Consider the following 18,809-nt stretch of genomic DNA (forward strand, 5'->3'; position numbering starts at 1 on the left):
CTCAGGGGATAAGAAGACAGACTACCAAGTGGAAGGTCGCAGGTTCAAGACCCGCCACTGGCAGTTTTCTTTCTTTGTCTTTGTCAGGATTTTGATAAAATTTAAGAAGGATCTGGTCTTGAACCAGCGACCTGCAGCTCCACAGGCAAATCCTTAACTCACTGAGCTACAGATCAGATAAAAAGAAATAAATTCGTCGTCCCTTTGGCATCGTAGTTCCTCAAGTGACCACATGGGTGGAGCCAAGGCGGAGTCTGGGTGGAGTCAGGGCGGAGAGTAGGCGGGGAGGTGGGTGGCGGCCTCCCCCCTCTACTCCCCCACCTCCCCCCACCACCCACCACACCTTCCCCCGCCCAACGAGTTCTTCGAGTCTCCACGATTTCTTCGAGTCTCGACAGGTTTTCCCGAGTTTCTGGAGTTTCCACCAGGTCGGAGGCAGAACAAGTTGTCATGAAGAGGTGTTGAAGTCAGCCAGGATGGACTGACTTTTTACAGCGACTAGAAGGAAGACCACTAGAAGAGCAGGTCTTTAACCACCATCCATAAAATCCATGGAGTCACTCCAGAGAAATGAAGGAAGGTCAACTTTTATCAACCTCCATCCAGATGTTCAACTTGGTATCTTTACTTTGACAGTTTTAGCACCACAAACCTTTAGTATCACACTTTATTATCCTTTATTAGGATTTTAATGGAATCCACCAGCAGATTTAGTTTTTGTTGACAAACTTTATTCTTGTCATCGTGGGACTGCAGTATTTAAAACTCTTCCTTCTATTCGACCTCATGTTTATTAGTTTTAGTGGAGAAACTTATTTTAATTGTCCATTAGTCTCTTAAAAACCAAATAATAAATTGGATTAGTCAAGAGGTTTAAATTTCTTACTTTGTCATATTTTAAATATGACAAAAAATATAAAAATAAAGCATCTTGAGACAATTTGACCTGTATTTGGCGTTATAAAAATAAAATTGAAATCAAATTGTATGTATCTTGTAATGTTGGAGTAATTCAGCCATATATGTTGGAAAACACATTTTCTTTGTCCATTAATCTGTTGATTGTTTTCTCCACTAATTCATTTCTTGTTTTGGTTTATAAAATGTCAAGCCCAAATATATTCAGTTTACTGTCATAAAAACCAAAAAGATTTACATTCATGATGCAGGAATCAGGCAGTTTTTCACTTTTTATCTTAGTTTAGTCAGAAAGATAGTTGATAATGTGTGAATTGTTGCAGCTTGTGAGCCGTAAAAGGTTTTAATCTTTGGGGCCGAGTGTCAGAAAACATTTAGAAACCAACATCAACAAAACACTCAACAAAGATTTGAACATCATTAAAGGGAAATCCAACTTTTGCATGACAATGTCTAATTAAAGGACATTTATTTCCAACGTAAATGTGTGATATTCATCCTCTGGAGCTTTCTCTTCACATCGTCTTCCACCTGGACTGGTTTGGTCGGGAGCATGTGCAACAAACATTTGAAAAACTGCACTTTAACATCAATGAATGACACTGAAGTTTAATCTCTACATAAATGAGACTGAGTCTGGATGTGCTGCTCTGTCATTAACTCCTAAGTTTAGGGAAAGTTCAAACAAAAGAGGACAGTTCAGATCAGACTTGAGAATGAGCTTATTTTGAACAAACATCTCAGACTTTCTGAGCTTCAGCACCTCTAGCAAGATATTTTAACAACAAGCAACTCAAGAGATCCAGAAGTTGGAGAGAGTTAGCTTTAGCTGAGCCAAAGAACATGTGGGACGCTAACCTAGCAAACATTTCAGACTTTTCTCTGTGAATTCTGAGAAATAATTTCCTATTTAATGACAGAGCTACACATCTTAACTCAGTCTCATTAAAACAGACTCTAATTCAGTGTCATCCATCCATATTAAAGTGCAGTTACCCAAAATGTTTGTTGCATGAGCTCCAACAAAACCTGTCCAGGTAGAAGGCCACTTTGACAAACAGGAAGTGGAAGATTCCAAGCAGATTTATAGAAGGGGGAACCGGACTGTACTAAGTGTGGTCGAGTATAGAGGGGTGTTTTGTGGGTTTTTAAGGCTGATAATGATTATTAGTGAGACATTTGGAGTAGATATTCATTTGCAGTAAATGAAAGTATTTAAAATATTGGAGTTAAACTTAGAAGAACACAAACTCTAACAGAAAACTTTGTTGATACGTTTTTGTTTTGTTTACAGATGTTAAGTTAAAGGAGTTTTATTCGTGACGTATAACCAATCAAATCACTCCAGAAGACAGAGCGACCACAGGTAGATAAAGGTTCAGAGCCAAAGTAGCGCCATTTTTAAATGTATTTATTACCGTAAATCAGTAAAAAATAAAATACTGATAATCAGTAAATCAGTCAGCCCACAATTACTACAATTCTACAATGTATGTCTCTTTCCTTTGACTTGTTATTTGTACAATATACGATGTATATGATGGCGTTTTTTCATACCAAAGGCTCTACTATGATGTTTTCTAAGAGACATACGATGCTACTCTGGTTGTTCTGGCTGCTGCACTCCTCCTCTGTTGTTTTCTGGATTGTACTCAGCTGCATGCCTTCGTCCACCAGGCCTCCGTTGACTCGTCCCGCCTGCCGTCTCTGGAGCTGAAGCTGGATTGGAACAGACCAAAGTACAGTCCAATCACGATGCCAGCTGCCTCTCAAAAGGCTCCTTCATCTGGCAGGTGGCGCCACTTCTTCTGAGGGGAAGCTGAGCTGGCCTGGCAGAACTTTGGAGATGTGTTCCAGTGGTTGGTGGATGTGTAGGGAGATAGAGAGGGACCTTTGAATTGTTCACAAAGGAAAACAGGAAACCCATTGGTAGTTTTAGTTTAGGGTGCTACTGCGGTGTGTTTTTGGGTTTTAAAAGGTGAACAGGAAGAGTTTTTTTCGTACTGATTATCTTTTACTTTGTTCCTGGTTGGAATGCCCATCAATGTCAACGTGAAGTTCACTTTTAGTTCTGTTTATTTATTTTTATTTTACTAACACCCATTTGCTTTTAACCCCCTCACATGTTGTGTTGCTGTAAACTTACTCTTTCAAATAAATACTCGCCAACCCTCTGGAAACCAGCATTTGGACTGTTTTTGTGTTGCTCCTCACCTACTGACAGCTGTAGACTAAAGGCTATACTGTGACGTTTTTAGAGCGACATGCTATACTATGATGTTTTTTGGGCAACACGCTATACTGTAGGCTTTTTTAATTGACATATTACTAACCTTTTTTTGTTTTAGTTTTTTTGTTGTTTTTTAGCAACATATAAGAATTTGAACAGTTTTAAAATTTACGATACTTTTACTTGTGCAATGAAATATTATTCTATGGCATTTTTTAGACGACATATTATACTCTGATGTTTTCTTGAATAACATACTATTTTGACAATATCCTGCACTATGACATTTTTTGAACCACATATCATACATGACAATTTTAGGCAACATCCTATCATTTTGCGCTTTTTGACCCACATAATAATCTATGTTTTGTTTTTTTTTCTTGCCAACATGCTGTACTATGAACTACAGGCCATACTATGTTATTCTTGAGTAAAGTATAATATACTTTGACATTTTCTGAACTACATCCTATACTATGGCGTTATACACAGAGTGCTTTGGTTACATGTTGATTTATAATCTAGATTTTTTTCTGTTTTGTTTTTTGACAGGATTACCACAGACCTAACTGTGAACACCGTTGACACCCACCTCAGGGAGACGCTCAAGGCTGCTTGGTCATGGTCTTTCTGGCACGTACTCTTCCAAGATGAGCTGGGAAGTTTAACACTGATGGAATGACACCAGGTCTAAGCCGACAAACTTCCACTTCCTCCTCAACCCATAGTCTCTGGGAAACCTACATGGAGTAAGAAAAGTAGACAGAGAAGTAATTAAGTCTGTACACAACATATTAAAAATCATGCTAATAAATTAAGTACAAAGAACCGAATTCGCCAAAATACTGGAGACCAGAGCTACTTAATTTGATAAGTATAACCTTGTTTAGTAACATTTCAATTATTTGAGAGCAGTCCTAAAGAACTGCCTGTAATCCCAATCATAAAATGGGTTTGGAGGAAGAACATAGATGGTAATCTGGATATACATGAGTTAGGCTTTATAATTACTATTGGTAGTATTGGTGATAGTAATACCAATGTGACGACTACTAGTAGTAGTGGTAGTACACTAACTACTGCTGCTGATACTGGCACTGCTATTACAACTTGTAATACTATTACAAATGCTGATACTACTTCTATGACTCTAACAGCTATTTTATACTACTACTGCTTGTACTTTTAGTATTACTACTACTGCTTGTACAACTATACTACAGCTACTATTAATCGTCTGGTATTTGGTTGTCAAGCTGCTAGCTCGCCTTGGTGTTTTGCTAGTGGCTAACTAGTTAGCTCTCATAGACTGGAAGCTCTCAACAAGATTTCATAATGAAAAAAGAGCCAAAAACTATTCTTACCTATGAAAAGTCATTCCAAGTTTCCTTGTCTCAATCGTACGACGCAGTGTGTAATTGCATGCAGCACAGTGAGCCGGCATACGTGTTGTTTCCGTTTTCACACCGTCTACATCAACGGAATGCACTGAAACTTTGCCCCCATTAGCTTAGCCTCGCCGTAGCACGCAGCTCAAAGGGGTGTGTCCTATCTACTCATTCATATCTATGAGAACAACGGTGGCTGCACATAAGGACGTCTGACGTTGATTAGCTGCGTAAATACCATTATATACAGTCTATGGTAAATACGTATGTGAATCGCATCATTGGCTGCAGCAGCCAGTCACCGGTCACTCACTGACTCGCACTGAAAAATAGCACAGAATGAATTGTTACGTGTTTATTTTATTTACAATTTAGGTTGGATTTTTTTTTTTTGCAGCGCAGATTTTCTGTGCGCGGAGACCGTGTCAGCAGTGCGCAATTGCGCACGCACGCAGCTTAGAGGGAACAGTGGTCCCAGCTATATATAAAAAATAGAAAATGGCACACTATATACAACTAAAATAAAAAAAAATCCTCAAAACATACAAATATGTAAACAGAATTAGGCACATGAGCAGTAAGATGGGTGGTAAAGTGCAGTCCAGTGCAAGACTCAGTTCTTTACTGCACATAGTGAGTCTGTTTGTGTTCAGGGGGGAAATGGATTAAACAGTTCTGGGATAAAAACTGATTTTCAGTCTGGAAGTTAGAGTTTTAATGTTTTTATTGCCCGAGGAAAGCAGAACCAACGGTCCATTTTCCCGGGTGTGTGGGGTCGGCAGCGATACGTCGGGTGTGGTGTACTTAAATTAAAGTTGGTCTGAAGTTCTCCAACACTGTCTGCTTGTAGACGTCCATCACGACATCGGGTTTAAAGGACTTTTCCATGGTGTCCAGTTGTTGTTTGTTTCTGTGGGTGTTGTAATGGTGGATGATGTTTCTCATGAGGAACAGACGTGTTGATGGTGAAGCCATGTTTAAGAAGTAGTTGTTTTTTCTCATTTTTGCAAACAGTTGTGTCACTATTTGACTGCTGACTTTTCCGGCTAGTTGCCGGACCAGGCTCAGTTTCCTCAGGGCGTCTCTGGGATCCTTCGTTTGGTCCTCGTGGAATCGGTCATACAGAGCATAATGCTCCGCTGAACCAGTTACTGGATGGCCATCACAGTCTGGTACTGGTTTTGTAGAGTTCAGCCATGGCAGAGACACCTTCAGATTTCCAGTTTCGGCTCTTGATATGGTATCTGTGCTTGATGCCCGTAACTGTCCTTCAAATGGGCTGAAAGGCGACCGTTCAGGTTCTCTCAGATTTGTATGCGTGGCGAGTTCACATGCAAAGTCATATATGACAATATTTGGCATGTGTGTCCAAGAGAGGAGGATGTCAGCAAAGTCACGTGGGCTTTCTGCTCGGATGTTGCCCTTGATGCTATATACGACACCGCATGGGCACGTAATCACAGCCCAACCACCTGGAGAGAAAAAAGAGAATTAAATAGAATCAACTTCAGACAAAACACAGATAATCTAAAACTAACCCCTGAGGAGGTCTAGAAGTAGCTCCCCACATACTGAGTGAAATCTAGCTTACCTGAGGCAGCCCATATCTTCTGGAAAACCTTGTCGTATGTTTGTCTGGATTTCATTTCATTGGACAATCTCAGGAGGAGATCAGTGTGTGATCCAGAGGAATCCAGTCCACATTCCCTACATAGTTCATGAACCACCTGAACCTATCAAATACATCAATGTTTTAGGTTAAATCATGGCCCATAAATAACTCCTAAACGGAAAAATGGAATAAATAATGTATTTTAGATGGTGTTTTCACCTTCTGCTTGCAGAGTTCCTCTCTCAGCTGGTCTTCTGTGACGGTGATTTCACAGACCTCAGCTTGTTTCGGTGGACAGACTTTTTGAAATTCTGTGTTTAGGACACAGTTTGTACGACGGGTATTTCTGCCGATCCATGGCGCCCAAAAGTGGAAAGTTGGCGAAACAGCAAATGGATTGCTTTGGTGACCTTTGGATATATCAAAACAAAAGTATGTCAGTACATCTCAGAGTTGGAATTAAGATGCATGTTGAAAAATGTAAACCTGTTATGGAACGTTTTACTTATGTGTTCACTGAAAAAGACTTAAGCCTGTAAAACCCACTGTTTCAAAAATACAACATCAGTTATATTTTTATAATTTATTTTTTTTGTTTTTTTTAATTTTTTTTAGATTTGTGTATATACATACATATATATATGTGTATATATATATATATACACATACACATATATAGTTTATTTAAATTGTTTTCTCTAGTTGTGTTTTTTTTATATATATATATATATATATATATATATAAAAAAAAAATATATATAATATTATATTTTTATTGCTTTACATATGGGTCTTACAGGGTTAACATGTTTCTTAATTGGTATTTACTTACTAGATACAAATCCTTGACCAATCCTTTCCATTGAGAGTGTTTCCCAAAATAGTTCAACATCCACCTCTCCACTGAAGTCTTCTGGGGGTTGTGGAAGGTCACTTACTAAAGAAACAATATAAAACATGACACAAAAAGTTAAATGAGAGAGTAATCCAGTCTGTAATTAACTCTTTCTATTCTATGAAAGCATTTCTACCTGACAACTGGAAGTCCCCCTTATGGAGGCCCATAATGACCACTGGTGGATGATCACCACAGGTCACACAAGAATACTCATATTCATGGCCTGTCAGGGCTTCGAAGTGAAGATAGCCGTGGAGGACTGTATCTGCTGGTGGGTACTGGACTCCTGTGGTCAACTCCAAGTACTCGACCACTCGGCTCACTGCAGTATGGACCTAAGGGAGAAACAGAAAGAAGAACCAGATGTACAGTAAAAATGTAAATGTAAATTCAGTAATCCACTCATAGATGAGGCTTGAGATCATTTAGATCAGAAATTACCTGTAGCATGTTCCTGATGGTTAGACATAAAGGGAGGTCAAGGAGTATCCAGTCATTGAAGTTGTGGAGGCCTTCCTTCCACTCCTGGTACCGGTAGAAGGTTCCACATTGATGACATGATTTACAGTAGGTAGAAACATCTGGAAACCCGAAGATTCACCAAGAAACATAGAACAGTTACAACACATAAACTGACTCCTGGAAGTAAAGAAAAACTACCATCACCGATTGTAATAAGTTATCCGTAAAGTGACATTTTTGACGTACCTTCGACGATATGGGAATTGGTCAGGATCTTGGCCTTGTTAGTGATGAGGACTGGGTCACTGAGGGGAACATGTTGTGGGCAGTGCTGGCACATCATCTCCTCTGGAATGAGATGCTTTGGGTATTGTGTTTCTATCGATGGAAGCCTAAACTGTTCTGGCAGGACAGCAGGTAATTTCTTGTTCTTTAGAAGGTACTGAACCATGCCTTTTATTGTTTCTTCATGCTTTGGTGGGTACTGATTGTCATCAACCCCAACCTCATCATGACTGTCTTTGTCCATCGTTGATGACGGACTTGGCCATTCCACCTCCTCAGTGCTTCGGACTTTCCCCAACAGCTCATGGTGTGTCTGAAATAGATGCCATTTGGCAATACATTTGTGGAGGCAGGATGTCTTCGTCTCTGCACAAGAACAGTCCCATGAATCCTTTTCTGTGTCGAATGACACCATGACTCTTCCAAGTCGACTATAATCTGAAACTGTGGGCTCAAAGACGGATAAGTATTTCTTTGTTTCGGGGGTTCCTACTTTTGAGTGAACAGAGAGAGGTAGACGGTTCTGTTCGGCCAGACTTTGCAGATCGAGACACATCTTCTTTTCATCCTCGCCAAACCACTGGCTGCTCACCATCTCACAAAGTGTTTCTTCCAAAAGCACAGGAGAAGAGGCATACGATGTACAGTATGGTACTGATTTGAGGTGTATGCATTGATATGCTTTGAATCCACTCTGCCATGCCAGCTCCATGGTTTCCTGGCACTCAGCTGACTCGCAAGAAACACGCTGATTTTGCCCCCATATCTTATTCTGAACATGCAGAGGAACACTGGTGCCCAGAAAGGACTTGTGGACAGTATAGACTCCATTCTCAGGATCTATACATTCACTCTGGAGGTGGGAGGTTGCTATTATGTCCTGATGTTTGCCCGTGTGCTTCCTTTCTATGTGCCTTTTTAAATTTCTTGTGTTCATAAGAACCTTGCATATGGGACATTCTTTTTGCACTACAGGTTTCAGAAGAACTCTTTGAAGCAATACAGTTTGGGCAGTGATTGGAGCTGAGATGGTGGTTGGAGCTGGGATGGTGGTGGTTGGAGCTGGGATGGTGGTGGTTGGACCTGGGATGGTGGTGGTTGGTGGAAGGTGCTTCTTGTTGCACAAAAACAAGTGTTTTATGAAGTCTGGTTTGCGTGACAGCATTGACCGGCAATAGATGCAGTGGTAATGCCATTTTGGTCGGCATTTTAATCCACATCTGTGAATCGTGTATCCTGAAATGTAGGAACACAGAAATGTTGTATAGTTATTTCAAAGTGTAAATTATAAATACTAAAAACCTGAATCAAGCATCTGGACAACACAAACATATCAGACAGGAACAAATTCTGATTCATAGCTCAAATACAGGAGGTCCTCGACTTACATCGGAGTTCCGTTCTTATGGATTGATGTAAGTTGATTTTTGTGCAAAGTTGGAACTCCAGCAATTACGTGCATCACGATATCAATCGGTTCTTCGGAAAAGTCATGAATACCAACAACTTTCATGCATGTATGAATCATTTTACTAGAAGATAACAGAATATGTTGACCTGTTTTTACAACTTGACCCATGTTGGTTGGTGTTTCTTCCTGTTCCCAGCATTTTATTCTATCTAATTTCACTTCCATGGAGACGGCTTTCCTTTTCTTCCAAGCATCAGAAGAGTCTGACTTACGCTGGGAGCCATAATGAAGGACAAAAAGTTCGTGAATGTAGCACAATCCAAGGTGGTGTACAACCAGAGAATGGAAACAAAGCCGTCTCATAGCGTCGCGTGACGATGTATTCATGCGCTCCGCTCATCAACTAGTTCCATGTAACCAGTTCTGACGTAACAATGAAACGCTGTGGGTCGAGGACGCTGTAAACCGAGGACGTCCTGTAGAATTAGTCATAACATCTGACACATTTTAACACCATTTGCATTTCTTGGGAGAATGTTTGCACACTTTACCTTGATGGACAACCGCCCTGTTAAAATGGCTGTCTAAATGGGATCTGACTTTGCTAAATCTTTGAGGGCGGAACAGCGTTGAGCAGCAGAACGGGCAGTGGTACATGTCGCAGCATGTTGAACATCTGTTCAGTTGAGGGAGGGATCTGCCTCGTTGAATCGTAATGTGCATCTTCAAATAAACAGAGAAATTGAACATGTTCAGATCATTTACAGAACATACCACATATTTAAACATAAATCAGGCCTAATCCTAGAAGTGGACCAAAACATTTAAAGTTTTCTGTCTTGGATTTAATCTGTGTATTGATGCGACTTCATACAGGCTGGACAGTAGACAGAGTAGATGAGGAACTGAGGTCCATAAAGGTGCTTGGTAAACAATGACAGAACCAGTAGAACAACAGCAGCAGCTCTAAGAGGAACCCAGCATTAATACACCTCTGATTTAAATTGGGACCAGTTCAGATACTCTCTATATGATAGAGTCATTTCAGAACTGCGGGACATTTTACATCAAACTTTAAATAACCCATGTAGAAAATCCTAAAACATACAGTTTAAAAAAAAAAAACAAGTAAGTCTGGAGTTCCCCTAAAATGCCATTTTTCTCTTGTCCACCCCCCGATGACCAAACTGGATCTAATAAAACAGAATCTAATTTAAATCTACTTTTTGTAGTTTTATTTTTTTATTTGTGTCTATGCAACCGTGGGAACATTTTTTGATGAACATAATATTTTAAATAATAATTATTATTCATATGGAACTTTTCCAACAACATATTAGCCGAACCTGTTGATAACATTTTTGTCATTTTATGTCTTGTTTTTTGTCATTTTCTGTCATGTTTTTATCATTGTGTCTTTTTTTTTGTCATTTTCTGTCTTATTTTTATCATTTTGTGTCTTGCTTTTATCATTCTGTGTCTTGTTTTTGTCGTTTCCATCCTCCAACAGTGTTCCTAAAGAATGGATAGAGCAAAGCTATGTCCTAGCTTCTATTTTCCATTTATTCCACAAATATTATTACTACTATGTTATTTTTTATTTTATTACTATTTTTATGTTTATTGATACATAAGCTGCTGTAACAATGTGAATTTCCCCTGGTGTGGGGAGAAATAAAGGACTATCTTATCTTATCTCATCTTATCTTCATCCCATCGTCAGCCTCGATTGAATGTCTCCCTCTACCTCATATTATCAGGATCAGACTAATTCTTTGGCCTGTTTTCCATCAGTCAGTTTGTCCTCTTGGTCAGCAGTAACAACAGCTAAATATCTAGCTTCTACTGCTGACAAAAAGATCACATTAGCATGGATTAGCAACCCTGTTACTGTGATTAGAGTAGGGTTAGCAAACAACACAGAAAACATGGAATAAAAATGCTGCCATTGATGTGGAAGCTGAGCCTATCAATACCTATTATTAACCCTTTGATGCGTAGACCACATGAGGAGATACCCATTTTCCATTGGATTTGGGTCACTTTTGACCCAGGTTATGCGTCAAAGGGTTAATCAATATGGAGCAGAAACCTGGAGAAGAGAAGGTTGATTTTCACTACTTAATGAGTTCAAACATAGTTAGTTTCTCAGTTCAGCAGGTTAACAACAGCTTTGATGAAGAATGAAAACAGCAGTAATGAAACGTAAAACAAACGTTAAACTAATAAAAGGATTCACAGTCAGTACTCACAGTGTGGCCGTCTTCCATCATGGAGATAAATGCTGCTACTGGCTTCAGCTCAGCAGGAAGTCCTGCAGGGAGCAGGAGGTCCTAGAAGTCCGGTCCACCTGCCCTGTAGACAGGCTTACTGGGGCCGAAACGAAAGTGGAATATTCCCTGAATAAACCTTTTAAATTCTAAGCGTATCTTGAGTGAAATCGTCCCTTTAAAACCGTAAGTTGTGCACTTTAGTGATAATCTCTGGCGGTAGGTGGCGCTGTCTATAAAAACTGCTCTAAACGGCCGTAGAAGAAGACAGCAGCCCTCTAACTCCTCAGAGAATCTGGTTTCTGGTCACCAAATGTTCACTCGTAGTTTCTTTCTGTCCAGAATCCACGGTCACAGAGTTCAGGAGCATCGATGAATCCAGTCCGTCTGGGCATCAAAAGCGGAACTGAGCGCGCTGTGCAGCAGAAATAACCGTCCGGACAGTAGAGGGAGGTTGATACAGGAACCCAGGGTACCCGAAACTCTTAGTCCCCCGAAAGGGGGGGGGAAAGCCCCAATATTGGAAGCGAAAAGGAATGAGCTTCCAAGGGCGTTCCAAGGGCTTCTGCAATTCTGGATACTAGATTTTTATTTCGAAAAAATTTATACAGCGCGGATGTCCGTCCGCGTTCCGCTCGGACGGTTATTTCTGTTGCACAGTGCGCTTACTTCCGGTTACTCGATTACGTAACAAAGAAGTGCGCGCGCGCAGACATATATATATATATATATATATATATATATATATATATATATATATATATATATATATATATATATATATATATATATATATATATATATATATATATGCCAATGCCATAATTTTATATACATGGAAAATTATAGAAATATATTATTTTTTGTTATAGTGGGCTTTACAGGGTTAATGAGCAATAAATGCAGGTTATTCTTTTCACAATTTTCTGATTTAAAAAAAATATATTTTGAGGATGTTTATGACAAAACAAACTACTAGGGTTAGGGTTCAATTAGGCAACTTTAACCCTCCTGCTGTCTTCATTTACGGGCACCAAAAAATATTGTTTCCTTCTCTGAAAAAAATCCAAAAATTCTGCAAATAAATTTCCCAAATTTCTGAAATTTTGCAAAACCTTCAAGAAGAAAATTCCAATAATTAATTAAAAATTTCCCTTCAAAGTTGTATTTTCAAAAAAATCCCCCAAATTTGGCAAGAAAATTCTGGTAAATATTTTCAAAAAAACAGTAGAAATCTTCCCCAAAAAATCCTAAAAATATCTAAAGTGATTCCATATATATGAGTAAAACTTCTAATATTTTCTTCAAGAACATTCACAAAAAAAATCAACCAAAATCCAGTGAAATTCGCTGGATTTTGGTTGATTTTTATGTGAATGTTAAGAAACATTTTTATCATTTCTTTTTTCCACCAAAAAATGTTCAATGATTTCCCAAAAATGTTGAAAATGTGGACATCAGAAGTTTCACTGTGAAAATAGATTTTTTTCCCACATTGTCAAACTTTAAAACAGGTCAATTTTGACCTGCAGGACGACACGAGGGTTAAACCTTATTTTAAAAAAGTTTGTAGGAAAATGAATAAAACAAACAAAAAAATATATAAACAAAAGCCTTTGTTGGCACCAAAAAATGTAAAAACAGCGCACTCCAGTAAGACTTAAACAGCTCCGTTATTCTCCAGCATCAGCAGGAATAAACTCAACACATTTACAGAAATGTTGATGGGTGTCAACAACAAACAAACAATTACAAGTTTATTTATTATTTATAAACTATTCAGGAATAATCACACCTTAAATAACATGACAGAATTAGCAGAAGTGCAGCCGCTGCCTCCTGAATGTTTCCTGACTGGAGCTGGTTTTGTTTGGTGAAGTCTTTTTCCGGAAACCTTCCTGGTGGAGCTGCAGAGCTTTGGGTTTATTCCTGTTGGTGGTTTTGCTGCAGTCAGGTTTATTCCTGTTGGTGGTTTTGCTGCAGTCAGGTTTATTCCTGTTGGTGGTTTTGCTGCTGCCAGGTTTATTCCTGTTGGTGGTTTTGCTGCAGTCAGGTTTATTCCTGTTGGTGGTTTTGCTTCGAGTTTATTCCTGTTGGTGGTTTTGCTTCGGGTTTATTCCTGTTGGTGGTTTTGCTTCTGGTTTATTCCCATTGGTGGTTTTGCTGCAGTCAGGTTTATTCCTGTTGGTGGTTTTGCTGCTGCCAGGTTTATTCCTGTTGGTGGTTTTGCTGCAGTCAGGTTTATTCCTGTTGGTGGTTTTGCTGCTGCCAGGTTTATTCCTGTTGGTGGTTTTGCTGCAGTCAGGTTTATTCCTGTTGGTGGTTTTGCTTCGGGTTTATTCCTGTTGGTGGTTTTGCTTCGGGTTTATTCCCATTGGTGGTTTTGCTGCAGTCAGGTTTATTCCTGTTGGTGGTTTTGCTGCTGCCAGGTTTATTCCTGTTGGTGGTTTTGCTGCAGTCAGGTTTATTCCTGTTGGTGGTTTTGCTGCTGCCAGGTTTATTCCTGTTGGTGGTTTTGCTGCAGTCAGGTTTATTCCTGTTGGTGGTTTTGCTTCGAGTTTATTCCTGTTGGTGGTTTTGCTTCGGGTTTATTCCTGTTGGTGGTTTTGCTGCTGTCTCAGGTGACACAGGAAGACGGTGAAGGTCAGAGCGACGCCTCCCAGGAAGACGGTCCGAGCCACCGGAGGGACGAAGGTGAAGTTTATCGCCTGAGATCCAGAAAAAGAAGAAAAAAAAGAATTTTAAACGTCTGAATGTGAGTGAATCTGCAGCAAAACTTTAATTATCTCACCTGCATCGTCGACCAATAGACCACCCCAGTCTGCAGACAGGCAGAGAGAAAGAGGATTATTATTCTTATTCTTATTATTGTTATTCTTCTTCTTCTTCTTCTTCTTCTTATTATTATTATTATATGGGACTAATGTAACTGGACTGTACATCATGTGGACAATAAAAAAAATCCACAAAATCACAGTCAAACTCATCAACAGCAGAAAAATACATAAAAACAAACAGCAGCAAATGTAAAACATATATTAAATATAATATATTGTAAAATATATTTTCAGCTGGATTTAAAGTAAAACAGCATAATTTAATAGTCACACATTGTAAAATAATATAAAACAATATTTAAAAAATACAGATTTTTGATCCAGTCATTATTTACAGTCATGGCTATTATTTAAAATTATTTTATTTTGTTTTTATTTTATTTTATTACATATTTTATTTGTCAACATGCACATTATTTTTCTTAGTTTCTTCCAATTTTTTTATCTTTACTGTAACTAAACAAGAAAAATCTGTAAAATATTTTTAAAATTATTTTTCATTATTTAATACACATAATATGTAATTCATAATAATGATCATAATAATGAAAAATTGTGTATTTTTACACTTAAATGTAGTAAGAAGAGAAAGGCTTAACATGTACATTAATATTTTTTGTGAATTTACTGGAAAATATCTGTAAATAGCAGAAACAATAATAACATGTCACATAAATAGCAGTAAATTTAAAAACATACAGTCATTTTTATTCTCCAGAGGACAGCTCTGACCTGATAAGACGTCCAGAACTTCTGCTTCCAGTCCTCCAGCAGGTCGTCTTTGTGTTCCAGGAAACTTAAACCTGAAAGGAGGATTTATAAACGGAGCTATGAGGAGAGAAAATTTTTAAAAATGAAGAAGACCATAAATCACCGCCAAAGAAAACCTCAACACTTCAATCTCTGCTACCTCACCACCATTTTATTAATAGTAATAATAACAACAATAATAGTAATCAATTTTATCTGTAATGCTCATTTAATTTCAGGTAAATCTCAGTGCTATATTAAAGATATAAAAGGATAAAAACAAAAACATTAAAAATGTAAATTTCAGGGACACGTTTAGTTAAAAGCTTCGTCTCCAGGTCTTTTATTAAAAACATCCTCTATCAGTGGAGCTCTCAGGAGGTCAGTTTGCAAATAGTTTAAAATCAGAACCGTCCTGAACGGATTTTTTCTGTTTCTCAGTTTCCTTCTTGGTGCAAAACTGAACATCAGGAAGTTCAAGACCCAGAAAATAATGAGATTTAATCCAACAAGGAACACGGTGGAGGAATGATGTGATGATCAGTGGTGGTCTCTCTGTCCATCTGTCTCTCTGTCCATCTGTCTGTCTCTCTGTCCATCTGTCTCTCTGTCCATCTGTCTCTCTGTCCATCTGTCTCTCTGTCCATCTGTCTGTCTCTCTGTCCATCTGTCTCTCTGTCCATCTGTCTGTCTCTCTGTCCGTCTCTCTGTCCGTCTCTCTGTCCGTCCGTCTGTCTGTCCGTCTCTCTGTCCATCTCTCTGTCTGTTTGTCTGTCCGTCTGTCTCTCTGTCCATCTCTCTGTCCATCTCTCTGTCTGTTTGTCTGTCCGTTTGTCTGTCTGTCTGTCTGTCTGTCTGTCTGTCTGTCTGTCTGTCTGTCAGCAACATTACTCTAAAACAGACTAACAGATTTGGATGAAATTTCCAGGGAAGGTCAGAAATGACACAAAGACCAAGTGATTAGATTCTGGCAGTGATGCAGCTTATAGTCTGGATCCATGGATTAGTTAAATATTTCTGTATCATTGCCAGATAGCAGCACGGCGTCACTGTAACCATGACAACGAGTGAACACTACATCAGCTGCCTGCTGATGATCACATGATTGTGATCCTACTACAAATCCACCTCTGAGGACTTATCAGGACTTATCCATCAGAAATGATACAAGGACTGAGCGTCCTTGGAGGAGGACTGAGCAGCATTGGAGGAGGGCGGCGCTCTCTGAGTGTTTTTCTAGTTTTCCCTGAGATCATTTTTTGTCTCGTTTGTGTGGTTTAATGTCTCTCCGTGACAGTTTTGTCGTGGTCTTTGTCATTATTTATCTCTGTATTGTCATTTTTTGTCTTTTTTTCTTGTTTCATGTCTAGTTTTGGTTGTTTAATTTGTGTTTGAGGCTGTTTTGTCTTTTTTTTCGGTCATTTTGCACCACATTTGTGTCCTTTTGCATCTCATTTTGGTTGTTTCACGTTACGTTTTTCTTGTTTTGTGCCATTTTGTGCTTGATTTTAGGTGTTTTGTGATCCTTTGGAACAGTTTTGTCTCTTTGCGGTAATTTTTTTTGGTCTTTGTCCTTTTTTGTGCTCCTCTGAGTGCTTTTCTTGTTGAGTCTCCACAGATTAACCTTAAAAACCACCAGAGGACTTGATTTATAGCATATCTGTCTGAAGCTCACCGATGTAAAAAGCGCTGATGGTGAGCGGCGCTGCGATCAGCTGATCCAACACCACCTTCCCCGCCACCGCCTTCCTCCCTCCTCCAGGCAGCAGCTTCTCCAGACCCGCCAGCCAGCAGTAGTTGAAGTTGGCGTGGAAACAGAAGCCGACCGTCGCCACTCGAGCCGTCTGTGTCCAGTCCACGCCTCCCGGTTCCTCCGACCCGCCGGCAGCTTTCTGAGCCAGGAGGTTCTGCTGGAAGAGGTCGGCGGAGGCGAACAGAGCCGTGTAGCCCAGGACGTTGCTGATGTACGGGTGGGCTTTGAACGCAGCCCAGACCCGGTTCATGGTGACGGATCTGTGGAGAGGAGATGGATTTTAATCACCGGAGGTTCATTTACACTGAGATATGAAGTCCAGAACAACACGGAGGAGGAGAGAAGAAACATTCTGTCAGCAGGATCCAGATGGAACGACTCAAAAACAATCTTTTCTAATGTGTTTCACAAAAGTTGAAAAAACCTGGAATCAACGTGTCCAACATCAGTCATCTGTAGATATTTATTATCATCAGTAGATGTTTCTCCATGCTGGATGGATCTCCAACATGCTTCAGAGCCATGCTGCATTTATTTATTCATCCAGTAGCTTTGGTTTCACTCTCAGTCTCTCTTGTTATCTCAGTTTTGTGTCTCGTTTTTGTCGCTTTGTGTCTCGTTTTGATCATTTCTGTCTTGTTTTTGTCATTTTCTCTGTTGTTTTGTGTATTTTTGAAAATGAATTGCATGTTCACAACCTCTAAAAACTTTCAAGACAAAAGTCAGACAAAAAAAAACAACAAAAACAAGACTACATATTACAAAAATGACAAAAACGAGACACAAAACAACAAAACAGACACAAAACGACAAAAATGAGACACAAAACAACAAAAACGAGACAGAAAACAACAAAAACGAGACAACATATTGAGGAGTTTAAATCAGACTGACCTGTCGCTGGTTCTGAAGAGCTGAAAGCTGCTTCCTGATTGGTTCTCTGGACAGAGAGAACGTTCTGACGGGTCAAAGTTCTGGAGATAAAAGCTTTTATCAGCTGGAGAGGAATCTGAGAAAAGAGCACATGGAGGACGATAAAACCCACTGACGGAGCAAAAAGCAGCAGAAAAAGTGAGTTTAAGCACAAATAAAGAGAAGTGAGTGTAGAAATGAGCCGTCTGCAGCACTCAGTGTCATTTCTTCAACCTTCTCTAGGATATAAATCAGAGTTTTCCTCCAGTTTCTGCTCTGAATCCGACTCTGTGCTGTTGATCTGTTGAAGCTTCAGAACATGAGCTCTCTATAAATAGACTCCTGCAGCTCATAGCACCAGTTTACACTCATTGCTGTTGTTTTCTGTCTCGTTTTTGTCACTTTCAGTGTCGTTTTTCTTGTTTTTAGTCTCATTTTCTCGTTTTTGGTCTTGTTGTTGTCATTTTGTCTCTCATTTTTGTAATTTTGTGTCTCATTTTTGTCATTTTGCTTCTTGTTTTTGTCATTTTGTGTTTCCTTTTTGTCTTGCTTGTGTTTTTTGTCATATTGTCATTTTGTGTTTCGCTTTGTCTGTTCTTTTGTGTAGCATTTTTGTCTTGAGGTTTTTTTGTCTCGCTCGTGTTGTCTATTTTTTGGTCGTTTTGTAATATTTTGTCTTTTGTCTGACTTGTCGTTTGTCTCATGTTTTTGTTGCTTTGTTTCTAGTTTTATTTATTTTTTTCATCAGTTATTTACAGGTTATTTGTAGGTTATTTATAGGTTCTCTTTAGGTTATTATGCTGTGGTTTTACTGGTCACTGGAGCTCAGAGTGGACTGGAACCTGAACTAAAATGAGTTTAACTCCTCTGATGTAAAGAAACGAGCTGCAGAGTTTCAGCCACTGTTTTCTACTCTTTAGAGCTAAAAATGTCTTTTAGTGCAGCTTCTTTTGACTCCTTTTTATTATTTACTTGCATTTTTAAACCTGTAAATGAAAAATAAACATTTTATCACGACTCTAATTTCCTTTTTACAACTTCCAAACATTTAATTACACCACTATATTATTATTATTCTAT

At 39.0% G+C, this 18,809-nt stretch overlaps 2 protein-coding genes across 6 annotated transcripts; both read right to left on the reverse strand.

Annotated features, from left to right (window-relative positions):
* Positions 1-2,313: 2,313 nt before the first annotated feature.
* Positions 2,314-12,065, reverse strand: LOC111574730 (uncharacterized). 4 transcript variants are annotated; one of them, XM_023279474.3, is made up of 10 exons: positions 11,460-12,065; positions 9,759-9,930; positions 7,758-9,032; positions 7,491-7,630; positions 7,183-7,384; positions 6,984-7,088; positions 6,371-6,561; positions 6,131-6,272; positions 3,744-6,011; positions 2,314-2,809 (listed from the first exon to the last, which is right to left on the reverse strand). In XM_023279474.3, the coding sequence occupies exons 1-9, from the start codon at positions 11,478-11,480 to the stop codon at positions 5,344-5,346; spliced, it is 2,916 nt and encodes a 971-aa protein (XP_023135242.1). In that variant the 5' UTR covers positions 11,481-12,065; the 3' UTR covers positions 2,314-2,809; positions 3,744-5,343. The 4 variants fall into 4 exon arrangements, with proteins under 4 accessions (XP_023135242.1, XP_054869763.1, XP_054869762.1 ...); XM_055013788.1 differs by lacking the exons at positions 9,759-9,930; positions 11,460-12,065 and adding an exon at positions 9,354-9,597 and having other exon boundaries at positions 3,744-3,891; positions 4,516-6,011; XM_055013787.1 differs by lacking the exons at positions 9,759-9,930; positions 11,460-12,065 and adding an exon at positions 9,354-9,597.
* Positions 12,066-13,221: 1,156 nt separating this feature from the next.
* si:ch211-120k19.1 (uncharacterized protein LOC563199 homolog) lies at positions 13,222-18,065 on the reverse strand. Of its 2 annotated transcripts, XM_035952497.2 has the most exons (6): positions 17,964-18,065; positions 17,712-17,826; positions 16,740-17,077; positions 15,047-15,117; positions 14,269-14,298; positions 13,222-14,185 (listed from the first exon to the last, which is right to left on the reverse strand). In XM_035952497.2, exons 3-6 carry the CDS (start codon positions 17,065-17,067, stop codon positions 14,066-14,068), a joined length of 549 nt encoding a protein of 182 aa, XP_035808390.2. In that variant the 5' UTR covers positions 17,068-17,077; positions 17,712-17,826; positions 17,964-18,065; the 3' UTR covers positions 13,222-14,065. The 2 variants fall into 2 exon arrangements, with proteins under 2 accessions (XP_035808390.2, XP_035808391.2); XM_035952498.2 differs by having other exon boundaries at positions 17,712-18,021.
* Between the last annotated feature and the right edge of the window lie 744 nt (positions 18,066-18,809).

The sequence above is a fragment of the Amphiprion ocellaris genome, chromosome 9 (assembly GCF_022539595.1).
Source record: "Amphiprion ocellaris isolate individual 3 ecotype Okinawa chromosome 9, ASM2253959v1, whole genome shotgun sequence".
In the NCBI taxonomy this organism is placed as follows: domain Eukaryota; kingdom Metazoa; phylum Chordata; class Actinopteri; family Pomacentridae; genus Amphiprion; species Amphiprion ocellaris.

What these genes read in the sequence shown, in the direction of transcription:
- si:ch211-120k19.1 (XM_035952497.2), bottom strand. Translation starts at nt 17,067, where the DNA reads ATGAACCGGGTCTGGGCTGCGTTCAAAGCCCACCCGTACATCAGCAAC. An exon ending in AGTTCTGGACGTCTTATCAG is followed by an intron (nt 14,299 to 15,046) that starts GTCAGAGCTGTC and finishes GCCTGTCTGCAG; the next exon opens with ACTGGGGTGGTCTATTGGTC. An exon ending in TCTATTGGTCGACGATGCAG is followed by an intron (nt 14,186 to 14,268) that starts GTGAGATAATTA and finishes TCTGGATCTCAG; the next exon opens with GCGATAAACTTCACCTTCGT.
- LOC111574730 (XM_055013788.1), bottom strand. Translation starts at nt 9,594, where the DNA reads ATGAATACATCGTCACGCGACGCTATGAGACGGCTTTGTTTCCATTCT. An exon ending in GGGGGACTTCCAGTTGTCAG is followed by an intron (nt 7,089 to 7,182) that starts GTAGAAATGCTT and finishes TTGTTTCTTTAG; the next exon opens with TAAGTGACCTTCCACAACCC. An exon ending in TGGTCAAGGATTTGTATCTA is followed by an intron (nt 6,562 to 6,983) that starts GTAAGTAAATAC and finishes ATATATCCAAAG; the next exon opens with GTCACCAAAGCAATCCATTT.